Source organism: Engystomops pustulosus, chromosome 7, assembly GCF_040894005.1.
Source record: "Engystomops pustulosus chromosome 7, aEngPut4.maternal, whole genome shotgun sequence".
In the NCBI taxonomy this organism is placed as follows: Eukaryota; Metazoa; Chordata; class Amphibia; order Anura; family Leptodactylidae; genus Engystomops; species Engystomops pustulosus.
The window spans coordinates 15,135,513-15,158,547 of NC_092417.1; the positions used below are offsets into that span (position 1 = coordinate 15,135,513).

Below are 23,035 nucleotides of genomic sequence, written 5' to 3' on the forward strand. Positions count from 1 at the left end.
AAATGTTCTGCAAATAGGGGGTCATAGTTGTGGGCATGAGGTGTTGCGGTGAGATAATAGAGTTGCACTTATGGGATTTGTACTGATAACGAATGAGAGGTGGGCACTATTGCGATCATGAGGTATGCTAAGGAAAGAGTCATCCATGATCTACCACCATCATGTAATCCTATAGTGGTAGATACTAGTTACACACCCCATCACCCGTCATCTACCCGTCAACAATTGGTTTAGGAGAACTGAGAAGAACTTTCAGGGTCCAACTATGCCTCCATTATGCCTCATGTGTCCCACTGACATCTTGGGCACCACACCGGATGCTAAGCGCAGCATCTGGCGTTTCTAAGTCCAGGCACCTATGGTCCATGCCAACCATTCTTTGGAACGGACCCTCTTGATACGGCCACTGCCCTAATTTATCTCAAGATTATTTAACACCATTTTGCTGTCTTCAGCCGAGACATCTATATAGGCTTTTGAAGCAGGTTATTCTGGTCTCCTTTTGCCCCTGATGAGCCCAATTGAAGAGGCTAAACATGACATGTAGGGTTCTCAAGACCAGATGTGACCCTGCAGCTACATATTTTTTACCTGCCTATTGCCATTAATACCCACCATTTTCACAATAGAGGACACATCTATCTTTCCCCTCTAGATAGGTCGGGTACTTGTTGCATCACAAGAGACTCATTTCTGGACACCTCCTTCCCCCCCTCCCCCCCCCTCCCCTGTATTAGGGTCAGGGGGCCGTTGGTAGGGATAGGCTCCAGACGGGGCGGCAGCCATCTAGGGCTGCGGCTCCGTGGCGAGGTTCGAAGGGTCGGACAGGGACCACTCATCTTTAATACTAGGGTCTTATAGGGTACCCCGCACTCTACACCCTGGAGTGCCCCACCCCCACCCCTTCTTACCATTGTCTCATTCTCTCGGAGTTTCCGCACCACACATCTTCTTTAAGCATCGATACAATATCACAGACGGTATCTTTTCTGCATGACATTCGGCATCCCGCAATGGGATAACCTCTGCAGAACCACATATACCCAGAAAATTGTGAGTGCCACTCTGCATCATCGGTGCCTACACCCATTATAAGGCATCATCCTCACGAACACTGGTAACTGACACATCTATTTTTGTATTTAACATTTTTAAGGATATTTTGCATTAAAAGCTAAGTTTTATATTGGTCCTCCACTTTCCTTGTACTCTTTGTTATACCTACCAAGTGGGGTTTAGGAGGGGGTATACACCACCCTCCTTTTCGTATGTATTTTCTCTATTTCATTTTATAGCTCAAACTCCTCTTGCAAAGCACAAAATCCAGTTGTGTGCTGTCAGTGTAGGTTAGAAACTAGCCATAGCAATAGGATAGCATCGTTTTGTTAAAAAAAATAAAAAACTAAAAAAAAATAAACACAAACATTTTTTTTTTTCAAGTTTACACTTTAATTTGGAAAATGTTTAACCCGAGGGCTAGGGGTAGAGGACGAGGGCGTGGACGTGGGCGTGCAACTACTGCAGGGGTCAGAGGCCGTGGTCCTGGGCGGGGTGAGACACCACCTGCTGATGGGGGAGCAGGGGAACGCCGCAGAGGTACACTCCCTAGGTTCATCATGTCTCAAGTTACTGGGACTCGTGGTAGAGCACTGTTGAGGCCAGAACAGTGCGAAGAGGTGATGTCGTGGATTGCGGACAATGCTTCTAGCCATTTGTCCACCAGTCAGTCTTCCACGCAGTCCACCCATGTCACCGAAATCGGCACTCCTCCGGCTTCTCCACCTCAGCCTCCTTCCCCCCAGTCTGCCCCCTCCCACCAAAATTTGGCATTTGAACCGGCATACTCTGAGGAACTGTTTTCTGGACCCTTCCCACAGTCACAAACCACTTGTCCTGCTGCTGCTGAGCTATTTTCCGATGCCCAGGTTTTCCACCAGTCGCAGTCTGTGGGTGATGATGACATTATTGACGTAGTGGAAGAAGTGTGTAAAGAGGTGTCGGACGATGAGGAGACACGGTTGTCAGACAGTGGTGAAGTTGTTGTCAGGGCAGGAAGTCCGAGGGGGGAGCAGACTGAGGGATCGGAGGATGATGAGGTAACAGACCCAAGCTGGGTTGATAGGACGGGTGAACACAGTGCTTCTGAGACGGAGGAGAGTCCTATAGCAGAACAGGTTGGAAGAGGCAGTGGTGGGGCCAGACGGAGAGGCAGGGCCAGAGCTGGTGCATCAGCGCCAAATGTTGCCCGTAGTCAAGCTCCAGTGGCAAGGGCTAGATTTTCAGAAGTCTGGAGGTTCTTTAAAGAAACACCGGATGACCGACGGACTGTGGTGTGCAACCTTTGCCAAACCAGGATCAGCAGGGGTTCCACCACTACTAGCTTAACTACCACCAGTATGCGCAGGCATCTAAATGCTAAACACCCCACTCAATGGCACCAAGCCCGTTCACCTCCGGCCGGGCACACCACTGCTCCTTCCCCTGTGTCATCTGCTAGTCAGCCCCCTGCCCAGGACCCCGGCCCAAACACCTCCCGTGCGAAAACCCCATCTTCGCCTCCACGATCCTCCACAGCATCCACCAGCGTTCAGCTCTCCATGCCCCAGACGCTGGAGCGCAAAAAGAGGTATAGTGCAACCCACCCACACGCCCAAGCCCTCAACGTCCACATCTCCAAGTTGCTTAGCCTGGAGATGCTGCCCTATAGGCTGGTAGAGACCGAGGCCTTTGCGAAACCTCATGGCGGCGGCCGCCCCTCGGTATTCGGTCCCCAGCCGCCACTACTTTTCCCGATGTGCCGTCCCAGCCCTGCACAAGCACGTGTCAGAGAACATCCTCCGTGCCCTGACCAACGCCGTTTCTGACAAGGTCCACCTGACCACGGACACGTGGACGAGTGCTGCCGGGCAGGGCCACTATATATCGCTGACGGCACATTGGGTTAACTTGGTGGAGGCTGGGACCGAGTCTGACCCTGGGGCTGGTCATATACTGCCGACGCCGAGGATTGCGGGGCCTTCCTCGGTCCATGTCTCAAAGGCCTTCTATGCCTCCTCCCACCCCTCCTCCACCTCCTCCTCCGAATTACCATCCGTGGGCATGGCGGCAGTGCCATCGCTAAGCGACAGCAGGCGGTGTTCAAACTGCTGAGCCTAGGCGATAAAAGGCACACCGCCCAAGAGTTATTACAGGGCATCACGGCGCAGACTGATCTGTGGCTGGCACTGCTGAACCTGAAGCCAGGCATGGTTGTGTGTGACAACGGCCGTAACCTGGTGGCAGCTCTGCAACTCGGCAGACTGACACATGTGCCATGCCTGGCCCATGTGTTAAATCTCATAATTCAGCGTTTCCTCAAGACATACCCCAATCTGTCTGATTTGCTCACGAAGGTGCGCCGCATCTGTGCGCATTTCAGGAAGTCCAGCACAGATGCGGCCACTCTCAGGGCAGCGCAGCGCCGCCTCCAACTGCCCGCTCTCCGACTGTTGTGCGACGTGCCCACGAGGTGGAATTCAACACTGACCATGTTATCCAGAGTTTACCAGCAGCACAGAGCGATTGTAGACTGCCAGATGTCAACTTCCACCAGAACTGGTAGTCAGGTCAGTCAGCTTCCTCAAGTCTACAATGAGGAGTGGACGTGGATGTCTGATATCTGTCAGGTGCTGAGTAACTTTGAGGAGTCAACACAGATGGTCAGTGGTGATGCCGCCATCATCAGCCTCACCATCCCGCTGCTTGGCCTGTTGAAAAACTCTCTGGTCAGCATGAAGTCGGAAGCTTTGCGCTTGTCACAAGAGACGGGGGAAGAAGATTCCCTTGTTGATAGCCAAAGCACCCTTAGGTCTGTTTCTCAGCGCATATCGGAGGAGGTGGAGGTGGAGGAGGATGAGGAGGAAGTGGAGGAGAATGTTGGCGAGACAGAAGAGGGGACCATTGTTCAGTCCTTCACTGTTCAGCGTGTATGGGCAGAAGAAAAGGAGTTGGAGGAGGAGGAAATGGACAGTCAGGCCAGTGAGGGGAGTGAATTCTTGCGCGTTGGGACTCTGGCGCATTCGGCAGATTTCATGCTAAGCTGCCTATCCCGTGACCCTCGCGTTCAAAGAATTTATTCCAGCACCGATTACTGGGTATTCACTCTCCTGGACCCACGGTACAAGCAAAATCTTTCCACTCTCATCCCTGGAGAGGAAAGGAGTGTGAGAATGCATGAATACCAGCAGGCCCTGGTGCACAAGCTGAAACAGTATTTCCCTTCTGACAGCGCTAGCGGCAGAGGGCGTACTTCTGCGGGACAAGTAGCGAGGGAGAGTAGGCGAGCAGGCAGCTTGTCCAGCACTGGCAGGGGTACGCTTTACAAGGCCTTTGCCAGTTTTATGTCACCCCAGCAAGACACTGTCACCTGTCCCCAGTCTCGGCAGAGTAGGGCTGATCTTTACAGAAAGATGGTGAGGGAGTACGTAGCTGACCATACCATCGTCCTAAATGATCACACAGCTCCCTACAACTACTGGGTTTCAAAGCTGGACATGTGGCACAAACTGGCGCTGTACGCCTTGGAGGTTCTTGCCTGCCCTGCCGCTAGCGTGTTGTCCGAGCGGGTTTTCAGTGCAGCTGGTGGCATCATCACCGATAAGCGTACACCCCTTGTTTACTGACAGCGCTGACAGGCTGACGCTTATCAAGATGAATAAAGCCTGGATTTCTCCGCATTTCCATTCTCCACCAGGTGAAAGAAGCTGAACCTGCATAATGTATGTACTCCTCCTCCTCATTGTCCTCCTTCTCCTCCTCTTTGTACACTAAAGCAGAGGAAACTGGCAATTTTTTTGCCAGGGCCAACTGGCTCTGGCTATAGTACTCTATGTATTTAATTTTTCTGGAGGGCCAACTAACCTGTCCTCTGTTTTAAACAATTTTTGGGAGTGCCACATACAGGCACTTAATCTATGTAATTTTTCTGGAGGACCAGCTACCTGCTCCTCTGGTTTGAAAACTTTTTTGGACTGCCACATACAGGCACTCAATTTATTTAATCTTTTTGGAGGACCAGCTACCTGCTCCTCTGGTTTGAAAACTTTTTTGGACTGCCACATACAGGCACTCAATCTATGTAATTTTTCTGGAGGACCAGCTACCTGCTCCTCTGGTTTGAAAACTTTTTTGGACTGCCACATACAGGCACTATCCAAATTACATTGTCTCCATAGCAGCCTCCACACGTCGTCTTTTTAGCTGCCTTCACACGTTGTCTCCATTGCTACCTCCACACGTCATCGCCATAGCTGCCTCCAAAAGTCGTCCATATAGCTGCCTCCATACATGGTCCCCTTATCAAACGAGCTGTGTCAGGCAGAATTTTGGGTTGTTTTCATGGCTTCCACATCAAACTTGTTAACTTTGTCGCCACCCTGCTGTGTAATCCACAAAATATACTGGCAAACTTTTATCATTTACCGATATTATTTGAGCGCTTCTTGCTCACCTCCTTTGGTTCCTCTCTGCCACCCATTGGTTTGAAGCCTGAGTCCATTTGGGGTATGTCGCCATGCCACTCTCTAGCCTTCCGCTGCTGCCGCTGCCTCTGCATGCCGTCCCCTATAGTGTCAGGGTCAATTATTGGATGTTTTAGATGCTATCTAGCCTCATTCGGTCACTCTGTCATTGCCATGCTGTTGCCCATACTTTTGGCATAATGGTGCGATTAAGCAGCCTCAGAGGCATCCATGCATGCTGCCCCTGCTGTTTCCTGTCCATTTCCGTGGTGTTTCCATCCTTTTCTGAGGTTCCCAGGTGCTTGGCCAAGCTTCCATGTGCAGAGCCTTGGTCCCCTTGAAAAATGCTCGAGTCTCCCATTGACTTCAATGGGGCTCGTTATTCGGGAAAAGTTTGTCTCGAATAACGAGTACCCGAGCATTTTAGTGCTCGCTCATCTCTATTCCTCTCTAATAAAACTACCAGTAATATCAATATAGAACTTTCTCCCTTTTTCTAGATCTTTTTATGCCTAAACAATAACAGTGACGCCAAATCCAGTGTTTAGGATCGATAATATGACCCTGAGATGTGAGACAAGTAAAGACTCTTATTTATAAGGTAAATTGCTCTTCCTTGAGACTCCATTTAAAATTTGGTGTTTTGTAATGGGAAGCGCAAAAAAAATTTGGAATGTGATTAAATTGAAAACACATTGGGGCAGATTTACTTACCCGGTCCATTCGCGATCCAGCGGCGCGTTCTGTGTGGAGGATTCGGGTCCGGACGGGATTCACTAAGGTAGTACCCCTGATGTCCACCAGGTGTCGCTGCTGTGCTGAAGTCCGTTGGAGTGCATTGAGGTTCACTATCCTAAGCTGAGTGCAGGTAAGCGTGTGTCAAGCAACACTTTTTTTTAAAAAAAAATGCGGCAATTTTTCCGAATCAGTCGTTTTTTTTTTACGGCCACACCCCCGCTTTCCGTTACGTGCACGCCGGCGCTGATGCGCCACAATCCAATCGTGTGCGCCAAAATCCCGGGGCAATTCAGGGAAAATCGCCGCAAAACGGAAAAATCCGGGTAACCCGCCGGAAAACCGTGATTCGGGCCCTTAGTAAATGACCCCCATTCTCTTTATATAATGGGTCAGTAGCATCATAGAGACACCAAAATATATAAAACATTTGTATGTTAATACCTTTAACCCTTGCATTTGCGTTTCTGTTTTTTACTCCCCTCATTCCAAAAGCAATAACTTTTTATTTTTACATTTACAGAGATGTGCGCGGGCTTGTTATCTGCGGGACAAATTGTCCTCTTTAGTGGCGCCATTTAATATTTCATGCAATCTACTGATAAGCTGGAGAAAAATGGTCTGCAAATAGGTGATCATAGGTGAGTGCATGAAGTCTTGGGGTTAGATAATAGAGTTTTACTGATAACAAATCATGAGATAGGAGTTAGGGAAAAAGGGTTACGAAATGTGTATTAGGAGAGGATTTAAACACTTTCAAGTTGAAAAACTTTTGACCAAACCAAAGTTAGTAAAGAGTTTGAAGATAACGGGGGGATTTATCAGGGAGTGTGCAGCGGTTTTCTGTCATACAAGATTTGAAATTGCAATTATTTTCCCCCTTATGCCACTTGGCGAGAGCAGGGGGGGGGGGCAAGCTCCTGCGCACTCACAGTAGAATGTGCACACAATTTTACACAAGACCCTCCACATTATAGATATGATCTGCAGTGTTAGACCATTTCTTGTTTCACACTTCTACTTCCTTCTTGTTATACAGAAGATCATTCTGACTAATAATCCACTTCTCTATTTCAGCTCCGCAGCAGCATCTCCTCCATCTACAGCATCATGTCTGGAGAGACGTCCGTGTTATTACTCTGTAAGTACAATCATCTCCATGTCCTTCTGTCTCTATATACCAGGAGGGTTATATAGTAACATATAGAAACAAGCTAATACTACTAGTTACAGAGCTTCACACCAAGTCCCCATCATATGTCCCTCTATATATCTGACCACAGGGTCTAATGTCAGATGTGAATCATATATCAGAATTACTATATACTACTATGTTCCTATCTGAATGTACCATCTTACGTCTGTCAACTTTCTATATAAAGGTCTGGAATTCATCTTTAAACATAATTTTTTTTTCAAATTTTAAAACAAAATGTATCATCAAATTCGAGGCACTGCAATGGGGACTCCGGCCGCCCCAAGTTATGCCAACTTATCCATTGGGCGGGTCGAGTCCTTATTCATCTATAATTCTAGATATTGGAGAGAGAATGGGGCAGATTTACTTACCCACTCCATTCGCAATCCAGCGGCGCGTTCTCTGCGCTGGATTCGGGTCCGGCCGGGATTTATTAAGGTAGTTCCTCCGCCGTCCACCAGGTGGCGCTGCTGCGCTGAAAAGCAATTCACCGAGCCGGGCTCAGTGAAGGTAAGTGCAAGCTCCGCGACAGATTTTTTTTTTTTAAATGCGGCGGTTTTTCCGAATCCGTCGGGTTTTCGTTCGGCCACGTCCCCCCCCCCCGATTTCTGTCGCATGCACGCCGGGACCAATGCGCCAAAATCCGATCGCGTGCGCCAAAATCCCGGGGCAATTCAGGGGAAATCGGCGCAAACCGGAAATATTCGGGTAACCCGTCGGGAAAACGCGAATTGGGCCCTTAGTAAATGACCCCCAATATTTTATATTTTAAGCAATACATAGACGACTTGTCACTGATGTGGTGTGGTAATGCCAGAATCAGAATCTTTTGTAGAAGCCTCTAATTGCTGAAATATAATTATTTTTCCTTGGATTTTGAATCTTATTAGCCATATTTTTCCAGGCTTACCCCCTTCAACAAATGAATGGTAACCCTGAAAGAAAGACTTATATTGACTTTTAGCATCCAAAATTTCTTTATATTTATTTTGGGCTTTTACCTTGTTTCCTCTGTTGATCTCCTACACAACTTACTTTCTGCGGATATTAATTCTGCCTTAAGATTAGATTCCTGCTGATAATGATGATGTTTTGCTACTTGTATAGCTTTAAACAGGGTTCTCCTAATGTGACCTTTTATGGAATCCCAAGCTACCAGATAATTTGTAGATTCCTTGTTAGATGACCAAAAGTTTACAATCTCCTTTTTTATGACCAGCTGAGACTCTAAAATGGCCAATCAATGTGGATTTACCTACTCTCAAACACATATAGTCACTACCACTGGTGCATGATTACACAAAATTATTGGTTCATAAACAATTCTCTGGATTCTAGGTTTCTGATTCTATTGCAGAGACCAATATTATATTCATGCTAAAATAAAGAAAATGGGGGTCATTTACTAAGGGCCCGAATCGCGTTTTTCCGTCGGGTTACCCGTATTTTTTCCAATTTGCAACGATTTTCCCTGAATTGCCCCCGGATGCAAAACGGGGGGCCGTAAGAAAACCCAACGGATTCGGAAAAACTGCGGAACTTTTAAAAAAAAGTGTCGCTTGACACGCGCTTAAATGCACCCACGATGGCTTGGTGAACTTCAGTGAACTCCGACGGACTTCAGCGCAGCAGTGACACCTGGTGGACATCGGGCGCACTACCTTAGTGAATCGCCGGAAGACCCGAATCCTCCACAGAGAACGCGCCGCTGGATCGCGACAGGACCAGGTAAGTAAATCTGCCCCAATGAGTCTATAGATTCCTAGGGTTCCTACAGACCAATATCCCTTTTGATTAAGGATATAAAGATACTGGCCAACCGTCTACAAAGCGTTATATTGGATATCATACATGTAGATCAAATGGCTTTATGCTTGGTAGAAATGCAGTGACTGTATGCAAAGATTATTCACTGCCATTTAGATGGGGGATGGGAGCTCCGCTCCATCTTGGTATTGGATGCTATTAAAGCGTTCCACAAGGTGGAGTTGAGATCCCTCTAGGAGGTACTATGGGTTTAGGTCTCCAATTTTTGCATAGGATTCAATGGGGCACATTTAGTAACACCGCATTTTCATCGGGTTTCCCGACTTTTTACCATTTTGCCCTGAATTGGCCCTGGTTTTTGGTGCAGGCGCCGGCTTGCATGCGACACAAATCGGGGGGCGTGAACGTCGGACAACCCGACTGATTTGGACAAATTGCGGAATTTTAAAACCAAATTGTGTCGCAAGATCAGCACTCACATGCAGCAGGAAGAAGAAGGTGAACTCTGACAGACCTCAGTGGGGGAAGCGACGGATGCCGGAAATCGGGTACACAAGCTATGTGAATCGCGGAATATCTGAATCCTCGTCGGACAATGCACGGCGGGGATCGTGACGGGGCGGGTAAGTAAATGTGCCCCAATGTCTTTACAATGCGCTCAAGGCCAAAGTTATAGTGAACGGGAATGCCTCAACTCAATTTGATCTTTTTAGAGGCACACACCAAGGACGCCACTCCATCTCCTCTACTCTTCGCACTGATTATTGAGCCATTAGCAATTTTGATTCGTGAAGACAAAAGAGTTAAAGCTAGGGGGTTTGAGGGATTAAGGGACAAACTTAGTCTTTAAGCTGAAAACCTTAATCTACACTTACGGGAAACGTCAAGATCAGAGATGGGCGAATTTGTTAAAATTCGTTTTGTCCCGATTCGCCAAATTTTCCGAAAAAATTTGATTTGACCCGAATCGAATCAAAAGGAATCACGTTAAACAGGCAATTCCTGGCTGCAGTGAGCCTGTAGGGTGTTGTAGAACGTTGTGCCATGCTTAAATATGCACAGGGAGCGTGGTTTGGTCTTCAAACAATGCTGTGTTTTAGTATGACACGCACATGACAGCCGTGGTTCTTAGAATCGCTTCACTCTTCACTTCCATGGGCACTTACAGAGGCCAACTTCACCAAATAAGTGAACCTGGAACGCACCCTGAGAAGGTAACATCTGTGCCAGCTCGAAAGGACCGAGCTGAGGGCCAAGATCCCACTATAACATCAAAGAGTGCACTCTTTTTACACTGACATCAGATGATTCCATAGATTACGGCAGAACCTGCTCTGCTAAACGTGGATACATGTGGAAAGCCCCCCAAAAGAGTGCAGAGGATGTCGGCAGTAATTTTGCATTGACGTCACTGATTATTTTGCCCTTCTTTTCAGTGTCCTCTTTCAATCGGTCAATAATCCATCAGTATTGCTAAAGCCAAAAAGCCAATTCTGGAGTTGATCCAGAATAGAGATGAGCAGCAAATGGGATACTTGCATGTCCTCTGTGTTCTGTATCCACTCCTGCTTTTGGATATCAATCCTGAAGCTTTTCATCCTTCTGACAGATGAAATGAAGGGGAAAACCAAACTGGTGGCAACGTCAAAGAGTGATGGAGGGTGAAAACAGCATTATAGAAATCACAGGGTGTTCCAGGGAGACAGCGGTCAGTTGGCAGCAGCATGAGTAGGCTGCAGAGTGGCACAATGACAAATTATGGAGGTAGCGGAAACATGGTAGGCCACAAAGTGGCACAATGATAAGAGTGTGGAGGTGGTGTCAGCAGAAGCAGCAGCAGGAGCCCACAGGTGGCAGCAACATGGTGGAAGTAACAGGGAAAGCCACAGAGGGGCACAATTATATAGTGTGAAGGTGGCATCATCAGCAGCAGGAGCCTGCAGAGTGGCACAATGATATAGTGTGAAGGTGGCATCAGTAGCAGCAGCAGCAGTAGGAGTAGCACAATGATATAGTGTGAAGGTGGCATCAGAAGCAGCAGCAGCAGGAGCCCACAGAGTAGCACAATGATATAGTGTGAAGGTGTCATCAGAAGCAGCAGGAGCCTGCAGAGAGGCACAATGATATAGTGTGAAGGTGGCATCAGAAGCAGCAGGAGCCCGCAGAGTGGCACAATGATTTAGTGTGAAGGTAGCATCAGAAGCAGCAGGAGCCTGCAGAGTGCCACAATGATATAGTGTGAAGGTGGCATCAGAAGCAGCAGGAGCCTGCATAGTGGCACCATGATATAGTGTGGAGGTGGTGGACAATTCCAGTCCCTGGTAAAGATGGTAGGAGGCAGATGGTGCAACTGGCAGCAGATGTGTGGCATCAGGCGGGTGGCAGCATCAGAATAGTAGCTGAGGCAGGTAGTTAGAACCCCGACTCATTTCACTGTATAAACTACGTGGATTTGACACGTGAATATGGCTGAAAACTAGAGCCCCCAAAAGGTATTGCAATGTGCGTTGTACAGATACCCCACAACTGACAGTATAATTTCAGCGAAAATCACTGTATAAACTACGTGGATTTGGGGCGTGGCCGAATGCCTAGCTAGGAGGACGCATACAAGCGAGCTCCCGGGATCCTAACCTCCATCCTGAAAATTGGATAGCCATCCGTGGCTTCACTTACCTGGGCACCTGCTCCAGCCTTCCCTGGAACATCGGGGATGGGGTGACACCTGAAATTTGGAGCCCTAGCTGCAGTGGCGCGACCACTCCAGAGTCCGGGCGCCGTTCCAGAAGCGGGGGGGACACGTGGAGAGTCAGACCCTGCTACCTGTGCCTCTGAGCTTCTTCTCTTCAGGACCTGGTGTACGGCGGCTGGCGCGGAATCGGTCCTCCTGACCGCGATAGACGGCGGCCGCTGCAGTGTGGCGCGTGCGGCACATGGTGCGCGCTTCCTCCTCCTGCCTTCAAGGCGCTGCCGCCGGCCGAGACGCTGTGAACCTACATCTGAATCCGCTGCCTCGGGGTCCTGCCTCACCGGAGCGTCTGCTGAAGAGAGGTAGGCTGCCTGACTGCCCCCCTAGCCACAGAGCCTCTCCTGACACAGCCCACTCGTGTCAGTGTAGAAGAGTCCTCCCTGATCCCCCCTGACCCCATCACTATCTGGCACTGTAGTGGTAATTACCACTATACTAAATAGAGCCCTGTTTCACCCCATCTGCTGCCTGCCCTGCTGAGTCCATAGTGACTGTCTAATCCAATCCTCCTTGAAAGCTTACTGGGCTCCTGGTGTTTTATGCTTGTAATTCACACGGATAGTATAATGGGCAACAGGAGGAGAACAGCTTAACAAAGTAAGGCGCCATCAGGAGCCTCTGCGCCGCCATCCGACGATGAATCTGTTCCTTGAGACCCCCTGTTCCATTCCCTGGATCCCCTGGATAACCAGTCATGCTCCACCTCACAAGCTGTCTTAGCACAAATACAATCCAACGCGGCAAGGAAACTGGGCAAGTTTTCCCGAACCCAGCCTAGCTCTCCTCAAGGGTCTCCTGGTCCCTCCCCCTCCATGTTTGATGGTTCTCAGAGCCCATTGCAACCTGACAACCCGGAGGACATTCCCACGGATCCATCTGAGGTGCTTGACAAGAAATTTGCTGAGGTGTTAGCGGCCATTAACTCCTGCCAATCTAAACTAGTTAATAAGGTTGATGAGCTCCGCCAGGACTTTGTCATATTGAGACATGACGTCCATAAAGCTAAGGAGCGGATAACCGAGACGGAGCGCCGCATTTCTGATGTTGAGGACGTCCAGAGACCAATGCCCGCGCAGATTACTGATTTACAACGCCAGATGGCTGCCGCCGCAGATAGGGCGGATGATTTTGAGAATCGCCTAAGGCGCAACAATATAAGAGTTGTTGGTCTCCCCGAGAAAGCTGAGGGTCCGGACCCAGTCGCTTTTTTTGAAAAATGGATGAAGGACTTGCTCCCTGCAGAGACTTTCTCGCAATTTTTCACGGTAGAAAGGGCCCATAGAGTCCCATCCCGCCCTGGCCCTCCGGGGGGAAATCCTAGGAGTTCCTAGTCAGATTGCTACATTTTAGGGATAGGGACGCAATCCTGCGAGGCAAAGGGGAGATTCTCTTAGGTAATAGCAGAATAGCATTTTACCCTGATTTTTCTGCTGCGGTGCGGAAGCAGCGCACCCATTTTTATGAGGTTCGCAGTCGTCTAAGGGATAAGGGATACAAATATTCGATGATTTTCCCTGCACGTCTCCGTGTGATAGATTGTCAGAGGACCCGCTTCTTTACCTCCCTGTCCGAAGCCATGCACTGGGTGGACGCAGCCCCTAGGGCCCCTGGAAGTGCTAGGGCGGCTCCTCCTCCTTGATCATGGGCTGGAGTATACTCAAGGTCCCTTCTAGTCTAAAAGGGCCTGCGTGTCATAACTAGAGTTCTAGTTCTAATATAACCAGAGGTCATGTCCCACAATGTTTCAATGTGGGCGCCTCCACCCCCTCTAGTAAAACATTGGGGTCTCCCCCCTATAATGTGTTTAGGCTATATGTGCTATTCATCATTTACTTCTCATTCCCCTAATAGTTCGAGGGTATAGGTCTGCACTTCAGTTGTTAGAGTGTTAGACAGGGGGTTACTTCTACTTTCTAATTGGGATACAGATTTGCATGTGTTAATGCTTTTTTATGTGTTTATTGTGGTAAATTTGTGTGCGTGTGGGTGCGCTTGGTTGTATGTGTCTATGTCCTCTCCACTTCTCTTTGCAGGTTCGAATTCTCCAACCCTCCAGCCAGACCCATATCCCCCTTCACTCTTATGGCGCCAATTAAAGTAATGAGCTGGAACGTTAGAGGGCTAAATTCTAAGTTTAAAAGGGCTCTAATCTTGGATACCATTAAAAAACAGTCTCCCCATATAGTCTGTATCCAAGAGACGCACCTTACAGGCCAAAAAATTCTATCACTGAAACGTGCCTGGGTTGCTAGGGGTTACCACTCCTCACTTACAGGTGGCCATAGACCACTTAGGTTGCTTTGTTATATTGCATTGCTCCTTATGGGGGTCCTCCTTTACCATTGCCTCAGTGTATGTCCCTCCTCCTTTTGATACTGGTCCTCTACAAGCACTGACGGATAAATTGGCGGCCATGCCCCCAGGCCCGTTAATATGTATAGGGGATTTTAATGCGGTGCCTGATCCATCTCTGGATCGCACTAGTGGTGTAGACCCTGCATCAACCAGATTAAATGAGTGGATAACATCCCTTAGCTTGAAAGATCTATGGAGGGGGAAATATCCTTTGGGAAAAGAGTATCCTTTCTCGAATAGACCTGGCTTTCGGCTCTCCTGATGTGCTCCCCATGGTTGACTCTAGTTTTCACTGGCCCCGTAGTATCTCAGACCACTCTGCTTTGTTTCTCACTCTGCTGATTGGTCCTCCCTGTGACTCTCGTATTTGGCGCCTGCACCCTGCATGGCTTTCTTCTCCTACAGTGCAGATGACAATACAGACAGAACATAACGAGTTTTGGGATATCATGATCACCCAGACCCATTGCTACTATGGGACTCATACAAGTCCTCTACGAGGGGGGCGATCATCTCTGGGGTGGCGAGGCATAGAAGGGTCATGGGTGATAGAGAAAGAGGGTTGAACTCTTCATTACAGGATGCTGAAAAAAGATACATAGAGAATCCCAGTGGTGACAATAAGAGGGCCTGGGAGCAGGTACAGCGGGAGCTTCTTGCACTGACCAAGGAGTGCACTGGTGAACGCCTTTTGGCTTCTAAAGCCTCAGTTTTTGAATTTGGTGACAAAAATGGTAAATTACTTGCATACCTCTCCCGGGCGGAACGACCGTGTGCATCAGTCCCCTTTATAGCAGATGCGAATGGGGCCTTGGTACATGACCCTACCTCCATAAATAGGGTGTTTAAGGAATTTTACTCTTCCCTATACAGTCCTAGCATCTCTGCCTCGGCTGCCGAGATGGACGCCTTCCTAGATGATCTTCCTCTGTGGCGCTTAACCCCTGCTCAATCATCAGAACTCGACTCCCCTGTCTCAGCGGAGGAGGTGGAATTAGCTATCCAGTCTCTCCCAACAGGTAAGACACCAGGTTTAGACGGGTTGGGGGGAGAATGATTTAGGAGTAAATGTGAACTCTTGGCCCCTAAGCTGCGAGAAGTTTTTAATACAGCCCTGGAGCATGGCTCTTTGCCTTCCTCTATAAGAGAAGCTTTAATAGTAGTTCTCCCGAAGCCCGGGAAAGACCCTTCTCTCCCTGACTCCTATCGCCCTATTTCTCTCCTTAACACCGACGTAAAAATCCTAGCCAAAATCTTGTCAACAAGACTGAATAAGGTGATTCTGTCATTGGTGCACCCGGACCAGACGGGTTTCATGCCCGGCAGGGGAACGGATATTAATATTCAGAGACTATTCCTGAACATAGAAGCAGCAGAGGGCTCTCCTGATCCTGGCTTTGTTCTATCACTTGACAATTGCAAGGCCTTCGACTCTGTCGAGTGGCCTTATCTATGGGCAATCCTGGCTAAAATGAGAATAGGCCCCAGATTCCTGGCCCTTGTCCAGCTTCTATATCAGGGTCCGAAAGCCAGGGTCAGAACTAACCTAAACGTGTCTGCTCCCTTCCCCATGGGCCGGGGCACCAGGCAGGGTTGCCCGTTGTCCCCGTTACTTTTTGCATTGGCCATTGAACCCCTTGCTGTGGCTATTCGCCTCTCCGCTGATATAGTTGGATTGGTATGGGGGACGATCACAGAAAAAGTTTCTCTATACGCCGACGACACCTTAGTATACCTTGGAGATGTTGGCACTTCCCTAGTGTCCCTTCTTTCCATAATAGACAGATTTGGCTCCATCTCAGGCCTACGGGTAAATTGGGATAAGTCAGTCCTTTTCCCTCTATCCGGCAATACCAATCTCAATCTCTCTGTACCCCTGCAGGTGGTATCTAGCTTTAGATATCTTGGTGTTAGGGTGTCCCACAGGGTTCAGGAATATGTTGTATTAAATATTGACCCCCTGATAGCAAACACAGAGAAACGGCTGCAAGCATGGTCCACATTACCCATATCCCTATATGGATGCATTAATATTTTTAAAATGATTTTTCTACCAAAATTTTTATACCTACTCCACTCCTGCCCGGTACTACTCCCCAAACTACTATTTAAACGTATAGACAATATTTTAAGATCTTTTTATTGGCAAGGGACTAGCCCACGTTTCAGTTTGGCCGTGCTGCAGGCTCCTAGATCCCGAGGTGGACTAGCGGCACCTGACCTATACCTTTACTACCTGGCGTCCCAACTTGTCTACGCACAATGGTGGATTGACATAGATAGGGGGAATGCAGCTACTGCTTTGGCAGGGTCTCTGATGGGGTCATATGAAGCTCTTACGAACCTTCTCTATAGGTACAAATCCCTGGCCTCAATCCCAATTCCTTTGCGCACAGTAGCAGTATGCTGGCAACGAGCTCATTTACTAGTCAGCCCCACCTCTCCCCCTCCTGTGTCTCCCCGATCTCCCATTTAGTTAAACCCTTGGTTCCCACACTTTCTCTCCCTACCTGGGTGGACGATGTGGGGGGCTGCAGGTGTCAAGTTCATCGGTCAATTGCTATCCTCAAACTCCGAGCTACTCTCCCTTAGTGAACTGAGGGAGAAATTTTCCCTGTCCCCCATGGCTTCCTTCCACTACTCCCAACTGAGGCACGCCTTTAAGGCCCAGTTTGGGTCCACTAAACTGACAACTGAATTCACTAAACTGGAAACCCTGCTAGGAACCCCTGATCTATCTAGAACTCTCACACAAGTGTACACTGTTCTGCAAGCACAGGGAATTAGACCATTTGATCGGGCTCATGAGCGCTGGAGGGAGGATATCCCGGACCTCTCAGAAGAGGAATGGGGGGAAGTTGAGCACTCATACTTTGACTCAGTGGTGAGTGCTAGGGATTTCCTAGTGCAAACAAAATTTCTTCACAGAATTTACTACACCCCGGCAAGACTTAATCGTATGGGGGCTAAACAGGATGATACTTGTTTCAGATGTCAGGTGGCTTGCGGTTCTTTCTTACATTGTGTGTAGGCCTGCCCCAGGGTCAGTGCATTTTGGACAGAGGTGCTAACCTTCCTCAACAGTCATTTTAGCTTTCCTCATATAGACAACCCCAAGGTTTGCCTTTTGGGAGTAATAAATGAGATCATTGGTGGCCATTATGATAGGATCTTCTTTAGACTCGTCCTGTACTACGCTCGTAAGGTGGTGATCATGTCCTGGAAGGATCGTGACCCCCCTCCCCTACAGAAATGGATTTCGCTGGTTAACAAGGTTATCCCTATGTATTACTCTGTATACAATAACAGACAATGCCCTCAAAAATTTGAATTTATTTGGTCTAGATGGAACATGAACTCTAACACTGCGGTGTAAAGTATCTATCATAAGCAAAATCCTTTGCCTGGCTTCCCCCCCCCCCTTTTTTTTTCTCCTCTCCTCTCCCCCCCCCCCTCTTTTCTTTCTATGTGGAGAGGGTGGTGTGATATGTTAGTGTTCTGTCTTTGTGTGTCTGCTTGAGTGGGTGACTGAATGTTTGTTCATCAAGTTCCGACCGCGGCATTTACATACTGTATATGTACTGATATGGTCATCTATTTCTGATACTGGAATGCCATTTGACCGAATGCGATATTTGCCTATGCTGTTTTGCTATCTTCAAGTTTTACTACGCTGCATCGTAGTCAAATGTTATAATGTGTTATTGTTGGATTTAAAATGAAAAATTCATAAATAAAAACTTTAAAAAAAAAAAACTATGTGGTTTTCTGGCTGTAAACTAGAGCCCCCAAAAGGTATTGCAATGTGCGTTATACAGATAACCCACAAGGGACAGCTCACTACTGCAGATGCATAAAAAAAAACAGATTTCTTCCTATTCGATTTTGTCACTAAATAGACCTGCTATTTGGGGTGTACAGATCCCCCTTAGAGAACAGCGAGGGATTGCAGCAAGAATCGCACAGTACAATAGCAGCAGCTGGACGCTACAACATGAAGTGTGAAGTGCTGAGATAGAAAATGGCTGGTTTTATAGGGCTGTGTGACATCACATAAGCCTGCCGGTCGCTGATTGGCTTACAGGTCTGCAGATGTCATCGGGGGTGTTCCTTTCTCCTTCCCTGAGTTCTCTGCCCCATGTAACACGTTGTTCTCGCGCCCATTTAGCAGAAACATGAGGGGAAAAAAAACCCAACTTCGTTACCGCGAATCAGCATAAACTTTGGCTTCGTGACGAATCGAATTTTTCCGGAAATTCTAACCAAAGTTAGAATCATTAGAATCGATTCGCCCATCTCTAGTCAAGATCAGTCCATAGTGTGATGGAGATAGTAGAGAAATTTGGATATTGGTCAGGGCTAAATATCAATTGGAGTAAATCACAGCTTCTTCCTCTTGTGCCAGAAGTCGTACAACATCTGGGAGGAGTTAGTATAGATACCTGTCATAGCCAATTTTGATATGTAAGGATATGGGAATCAGTAAAGATTGAGTATTATATTAATTTAAATGACTCCTTTGATCAATTCGATGAGATACAGATCTTGATGCTGGTGCAAGTTACCTTTCACCCGATCAGATAAAATCGGCCTGGTAAAAATGGAGGAGACTCCACTTTGGGGGAATCACCATCTACCAAAGCTTCTGACTATTCCTGATACCTCCTTTTGACTTAATAAGGGGGGAAGTCAGGCATTTGTCACAGGTTATGGAAGATGGAAATACTGTTTAGTTGCTGGAGATTTTTTAAGATCTTTACAGTTTTCGTGCGCTGGAGAGGAGGAGGAGGTGACGCCTTCCCCCTCCATAGGAAACAGTGGCGCATGGCCGCACACTCGCAAAGAGATAGAGCATGCTGTATCTTTTCCCGGTGTACAGCGTGGAATGCTGCCGGGCCGTCATTGCCGTCTATGGGGATGTATATGCGGCGGCAAATTTGAGGCCACATATACGTCCCCATAGACGGGCGTCTGAACGTACCCTAAGGTAATAAGTTCAGAGTTATTCTGGTTAAGAATTATTCGAGTAGTTTGAAACACAGTTCACTAATGAAATGGGAAAATGAATTGGGGACAATTCCAGGGCAAATTCTCCTTCCTTCCTTTCTGATATTTACTGACAGAAATCATCTGACAAAAACCAACTTCTCTTTTTAATCACAACAGCATCGCCACCATCAATCATGTCCGGAGAGACGTCCCTGTTATTACTCTGTAAGTACAATCATCTTCTGGTTGTTTAGCTTGTTGTGGGATATGAACCATGGGCTTTACGGGTCACATCTAACATAATTTGTCCCTATTATTGGCCGTTCAAAAATAGGACCTGGAGCTATGCTCAGGATCAAGATTTGGTGATTGATTGGTGGGGTCTAGTAATGATGGGGCCATCTTGAACTGTGAAAGAGGGAAACTATGAATGTATGCAGGACCTATGGTTATGTTGGGGCTTGGATGAGGTGACTGTTTATTGAATTAGTTTAATTTTCTAATTTAATCCAAGCGAAATTAGAGATATTTACCTGCAGATTGTATTTGCTTTCTTTGGGAGGACCAGCCCTAGAGATTTCAAATTTACTGAAAATTTCACTGTTCTTAGCTCTATTAGGCTACTTGCACATGGCCATGTGCTGATCCGAGATATAAGCTGGGCATAGAAAGGAGAAGAGGTGGGCGCTAATCACCCTTTCCCTCTCCATAGAAAGACAGTATGTAATGTCTGAGGGGGTATATACTGCTGTGTACACGCTGTGCCATGTATGTAATGTCTGATGTATATGCGTCCCCATAGACGGGCATCTGAACGTACCCTAAGGTAATAAGTTCAGAGTTTTTCTGGTTAAGAATTATTCGAGTAGTTGAAACACAGTTCACTAATGAAATGAAAAAATGAATTAGGGACAATTTCAGAATATAAGTGGTCATTGATATACAAGAACATTCAAAACTGTATTTTCAATTGGAACCATAGAATAATTCAGTATAATATTATTTTTATTCTATTACACCCTCGCAGATATGACTAAGATTAAATTCCAGGGCAATTTTTGCTGTAAAAAATGTGTACTGTATATATAAAAAACAACTGGTGCAGGCGCCAGGGTCGGCTCCAGGTTTCAGTAGGCCCCTTGGGCGACATCGCCTTAGTGGGCCACTTTGCAGGGAGCTCACATGGCGGCATTAAAAATTCTGAAACTAAAACTCTTCCTGTCTCCTCCTCCTCAAAATTTTTCCTATTTTATCATACCAAACAGCCCCCTCATGGTTACTTTATATAAAGACCCCCTATGGATTCCTTATGTTCTTCCTCATGTGGGCCTCACCAGCAGCCCTGGGCCAAAGCACTGGCCTGGGTATACCCAGTGCCGGCCCCGGCAGGGGCTTTAATAAGCGTGGGCCAGAGTGTGCTAAGTAAGCACCTTTTTCTTTTTTTTGTGCAACTTTTGCAGTTTGTGTCTTTTTAGGCGCAGAATCAAGCAGATGACCAAATACCAAAATTAGCTGCTTCAAGGATGTAATGCAATTGCCGTATTTATCTTTGTAGCCCTGATGTTTGTGCAACTTGTACGACTTTTGGGCTTGGAATTGTCCCATTCTTGTGCCTAATAAATCGCAAAACAGAGCAATGCTAGACCCAGACTTACATTTGGTAAACAACTATTTGGGACTAAAAAGTCGCACACCACAAAAAGTCCCAAAAAGTGAGAGTAAACGTGCAACTCATCACATGTATCACACAGGGGAAAAAAACGTAAGATACATTGCAATGATTAAGTGGCCAACTTCAGGAAACTTGAAAAAGTGGCAGCCGAAAAACCTATGATACATGTGCCCCAATGTTTCATAAAGGTATAGGCTTAGGTGCTGGTGCCACGAGTGAGAGCAGGATTTAGTCAGAATGGGGCCTTTTTAATAAGAATGGCGGATGTGCACCAGTATCTATTATCAGAGCGAGTGGCGAGTGAAGTTTCTAAGATGAACTGAAAGGTGCTTTTTTTCGAAAAGTATTTTTACCATTTCGAAATTCTCCTTCCTTCCTTTCTGAGATTTACTGACAAAAATCATCTGACAAAAAACAACTTCTCTTTTTAATCACGACAGCATCGCCACCATCTATCATGTCCGGAGAGACGTCCCTGTTATTACTCTGTAAGTACAATCATCTTCTGGTTGTTTAGCTTGTTGTAAGATATGAACCATGGGCTTTACGGGTCACATCTAACATAATTTGTCCCTATTAATGGCCGTACAAATATAGAACCTGGAGTTATGCTCAGGATCAAGATTTGGTGATTGATTGGTGGGGTCCAGTAATGATGGGGCCATCTTGAACTGTGAAAGAGGGAAGCTACGAATGTGGGAAGGACCTATGGTTATAATGGGGCTTGGACAAGGTGACTGTTTATTGGATTACTTTAATATGCTAATTTAATCCAAATGTATGTATGTGCCATGTATGTAATATCTGAGGGGGTATATACTGCTGTGTACACCCTGTGCCATGTATGTAATGTCTGAGGGGGTATATACTGCTGTGTACACCCTGTGCCATGTATGTAATGTCTGAGGGGGTATATACTGCTGTGTACACCCTGTGCCATGTATGTAATGTCTGAGGGGGTATATACTGCTGTGTACACCCTGTGCCATGTATGTAATGTCTGAGGGGGTATATACTGCTGTGTACACCCTGTGCCATGTATGTAATGTCTGAGGGGGTATATACTGCTGTGTACACCCTGTGCCATGTATGTAATGTCTGAGGGGGTATATACTGCTGTGTACACCCTGTGCCATGTATGTAATGTCTGAGGGGGTATATACTGCTGTGTACACCCTGTGCCATGTATGTAATGTCTGAGGGGGTATATACTGCTGTGTACACCCTGTGCCATGTATGTAATTTCTGAGGGGCTATATACTGCTGTGTACACCCTGTGCCATGTATGTAATGTCTGAGGGGGTATATACTGCTGTGTACACCCTGTGTCATGTATGTAATGTCTGAGGGGGTATATACTGCTGTGTACACCCTGTGCAGTGGGAGTTCAGGGTGGTAAACAAGTGGCTCAAAAATTGGTGTAGGAAGGAGGGGTCTGGGTTCATGGAGAACTGGGCTGACCTTGATGTCGGCTACAGGCTCTACAGCAGACCGGCCGTACTAATGTTACTGTACCTTAACCTTACACACCCGGCGCAAATAATACAACAGACACATTTCGTTGGGAGATAAGTGGGGGGGGGGAGGGGTCGGCCACAGCTTTAATTTTTAACATTGTAAATGGAAATGTTGTACTATGAGGACCAATGGGGAACCCTAGACCCTTTCTAATTTCACCTTGCCTGCTAGGCCCCGCCTCTGCAGGGACATATCCAAGTTGATCCGTCATGTGATCTGTAGTAAATCCAGAGAGGGTTAAAGATTCTGCCATAGGCCTAGCTGTGACTACCAACAACATTCTTAACGTTAAACAATACAACCAAAAACGTAACATTGAGCGGATGGGAGGGATCTCTCCTGAGCACAGAGCATTCCACAAAGAGGTTGGGCTAGCTCTGGGAATAAGTATCCCGCGGCTACCGCCCCCGTGTGGCCAGAGGAAGCCATTGGCCCACTTGACGTCGGGTGAGGGGAGGTGCGGGAAAGGCCATGCTCTGCAGCTTTAAGGGGAGCACGGCCTTTCCTGCACCTCCCCTCACCCGGCCAGCAACCCCCTAGCTTATGCAGCCAGC

The 23,035-nt window shown here is 47.3% G+C and overlaps 1 protein-coding gene across 3 annotated transcripts in view; it reads left to right on the forward strand.

The window, feature by feature from the left end:
- Positions 1-7,314: 7,314 nt before the first annotated feature.
- Positions 7,315-23,035, forward strand: part of LOC140069328 (Fc receptor-like protein 5) — a 46,747-nt gene continuing 31,026 nt past the window's right edge. For all 3 annotated transcript variants that reach the window (XM_072114886.1, XM_072114887.1, XM_072114889.1), the window contains exons 1-3: positions 7,315-7,374; positions 19,469-19,516; positions 21,404-21,451. In XM_072114886.1, coding sequence (XP_071970987.1) covers positions 7,344-7,374; positions 19,469-19,516; positions 21,404-21,451 — 127 coding nt within the window. In that variant the 5' untranslated portion in view covers positions 7,315-7,343. The remainder of the gene's footprint in view (positions 7,375-19,468; positions 19,517-21,403; positions 21,452-23,035) is intronic.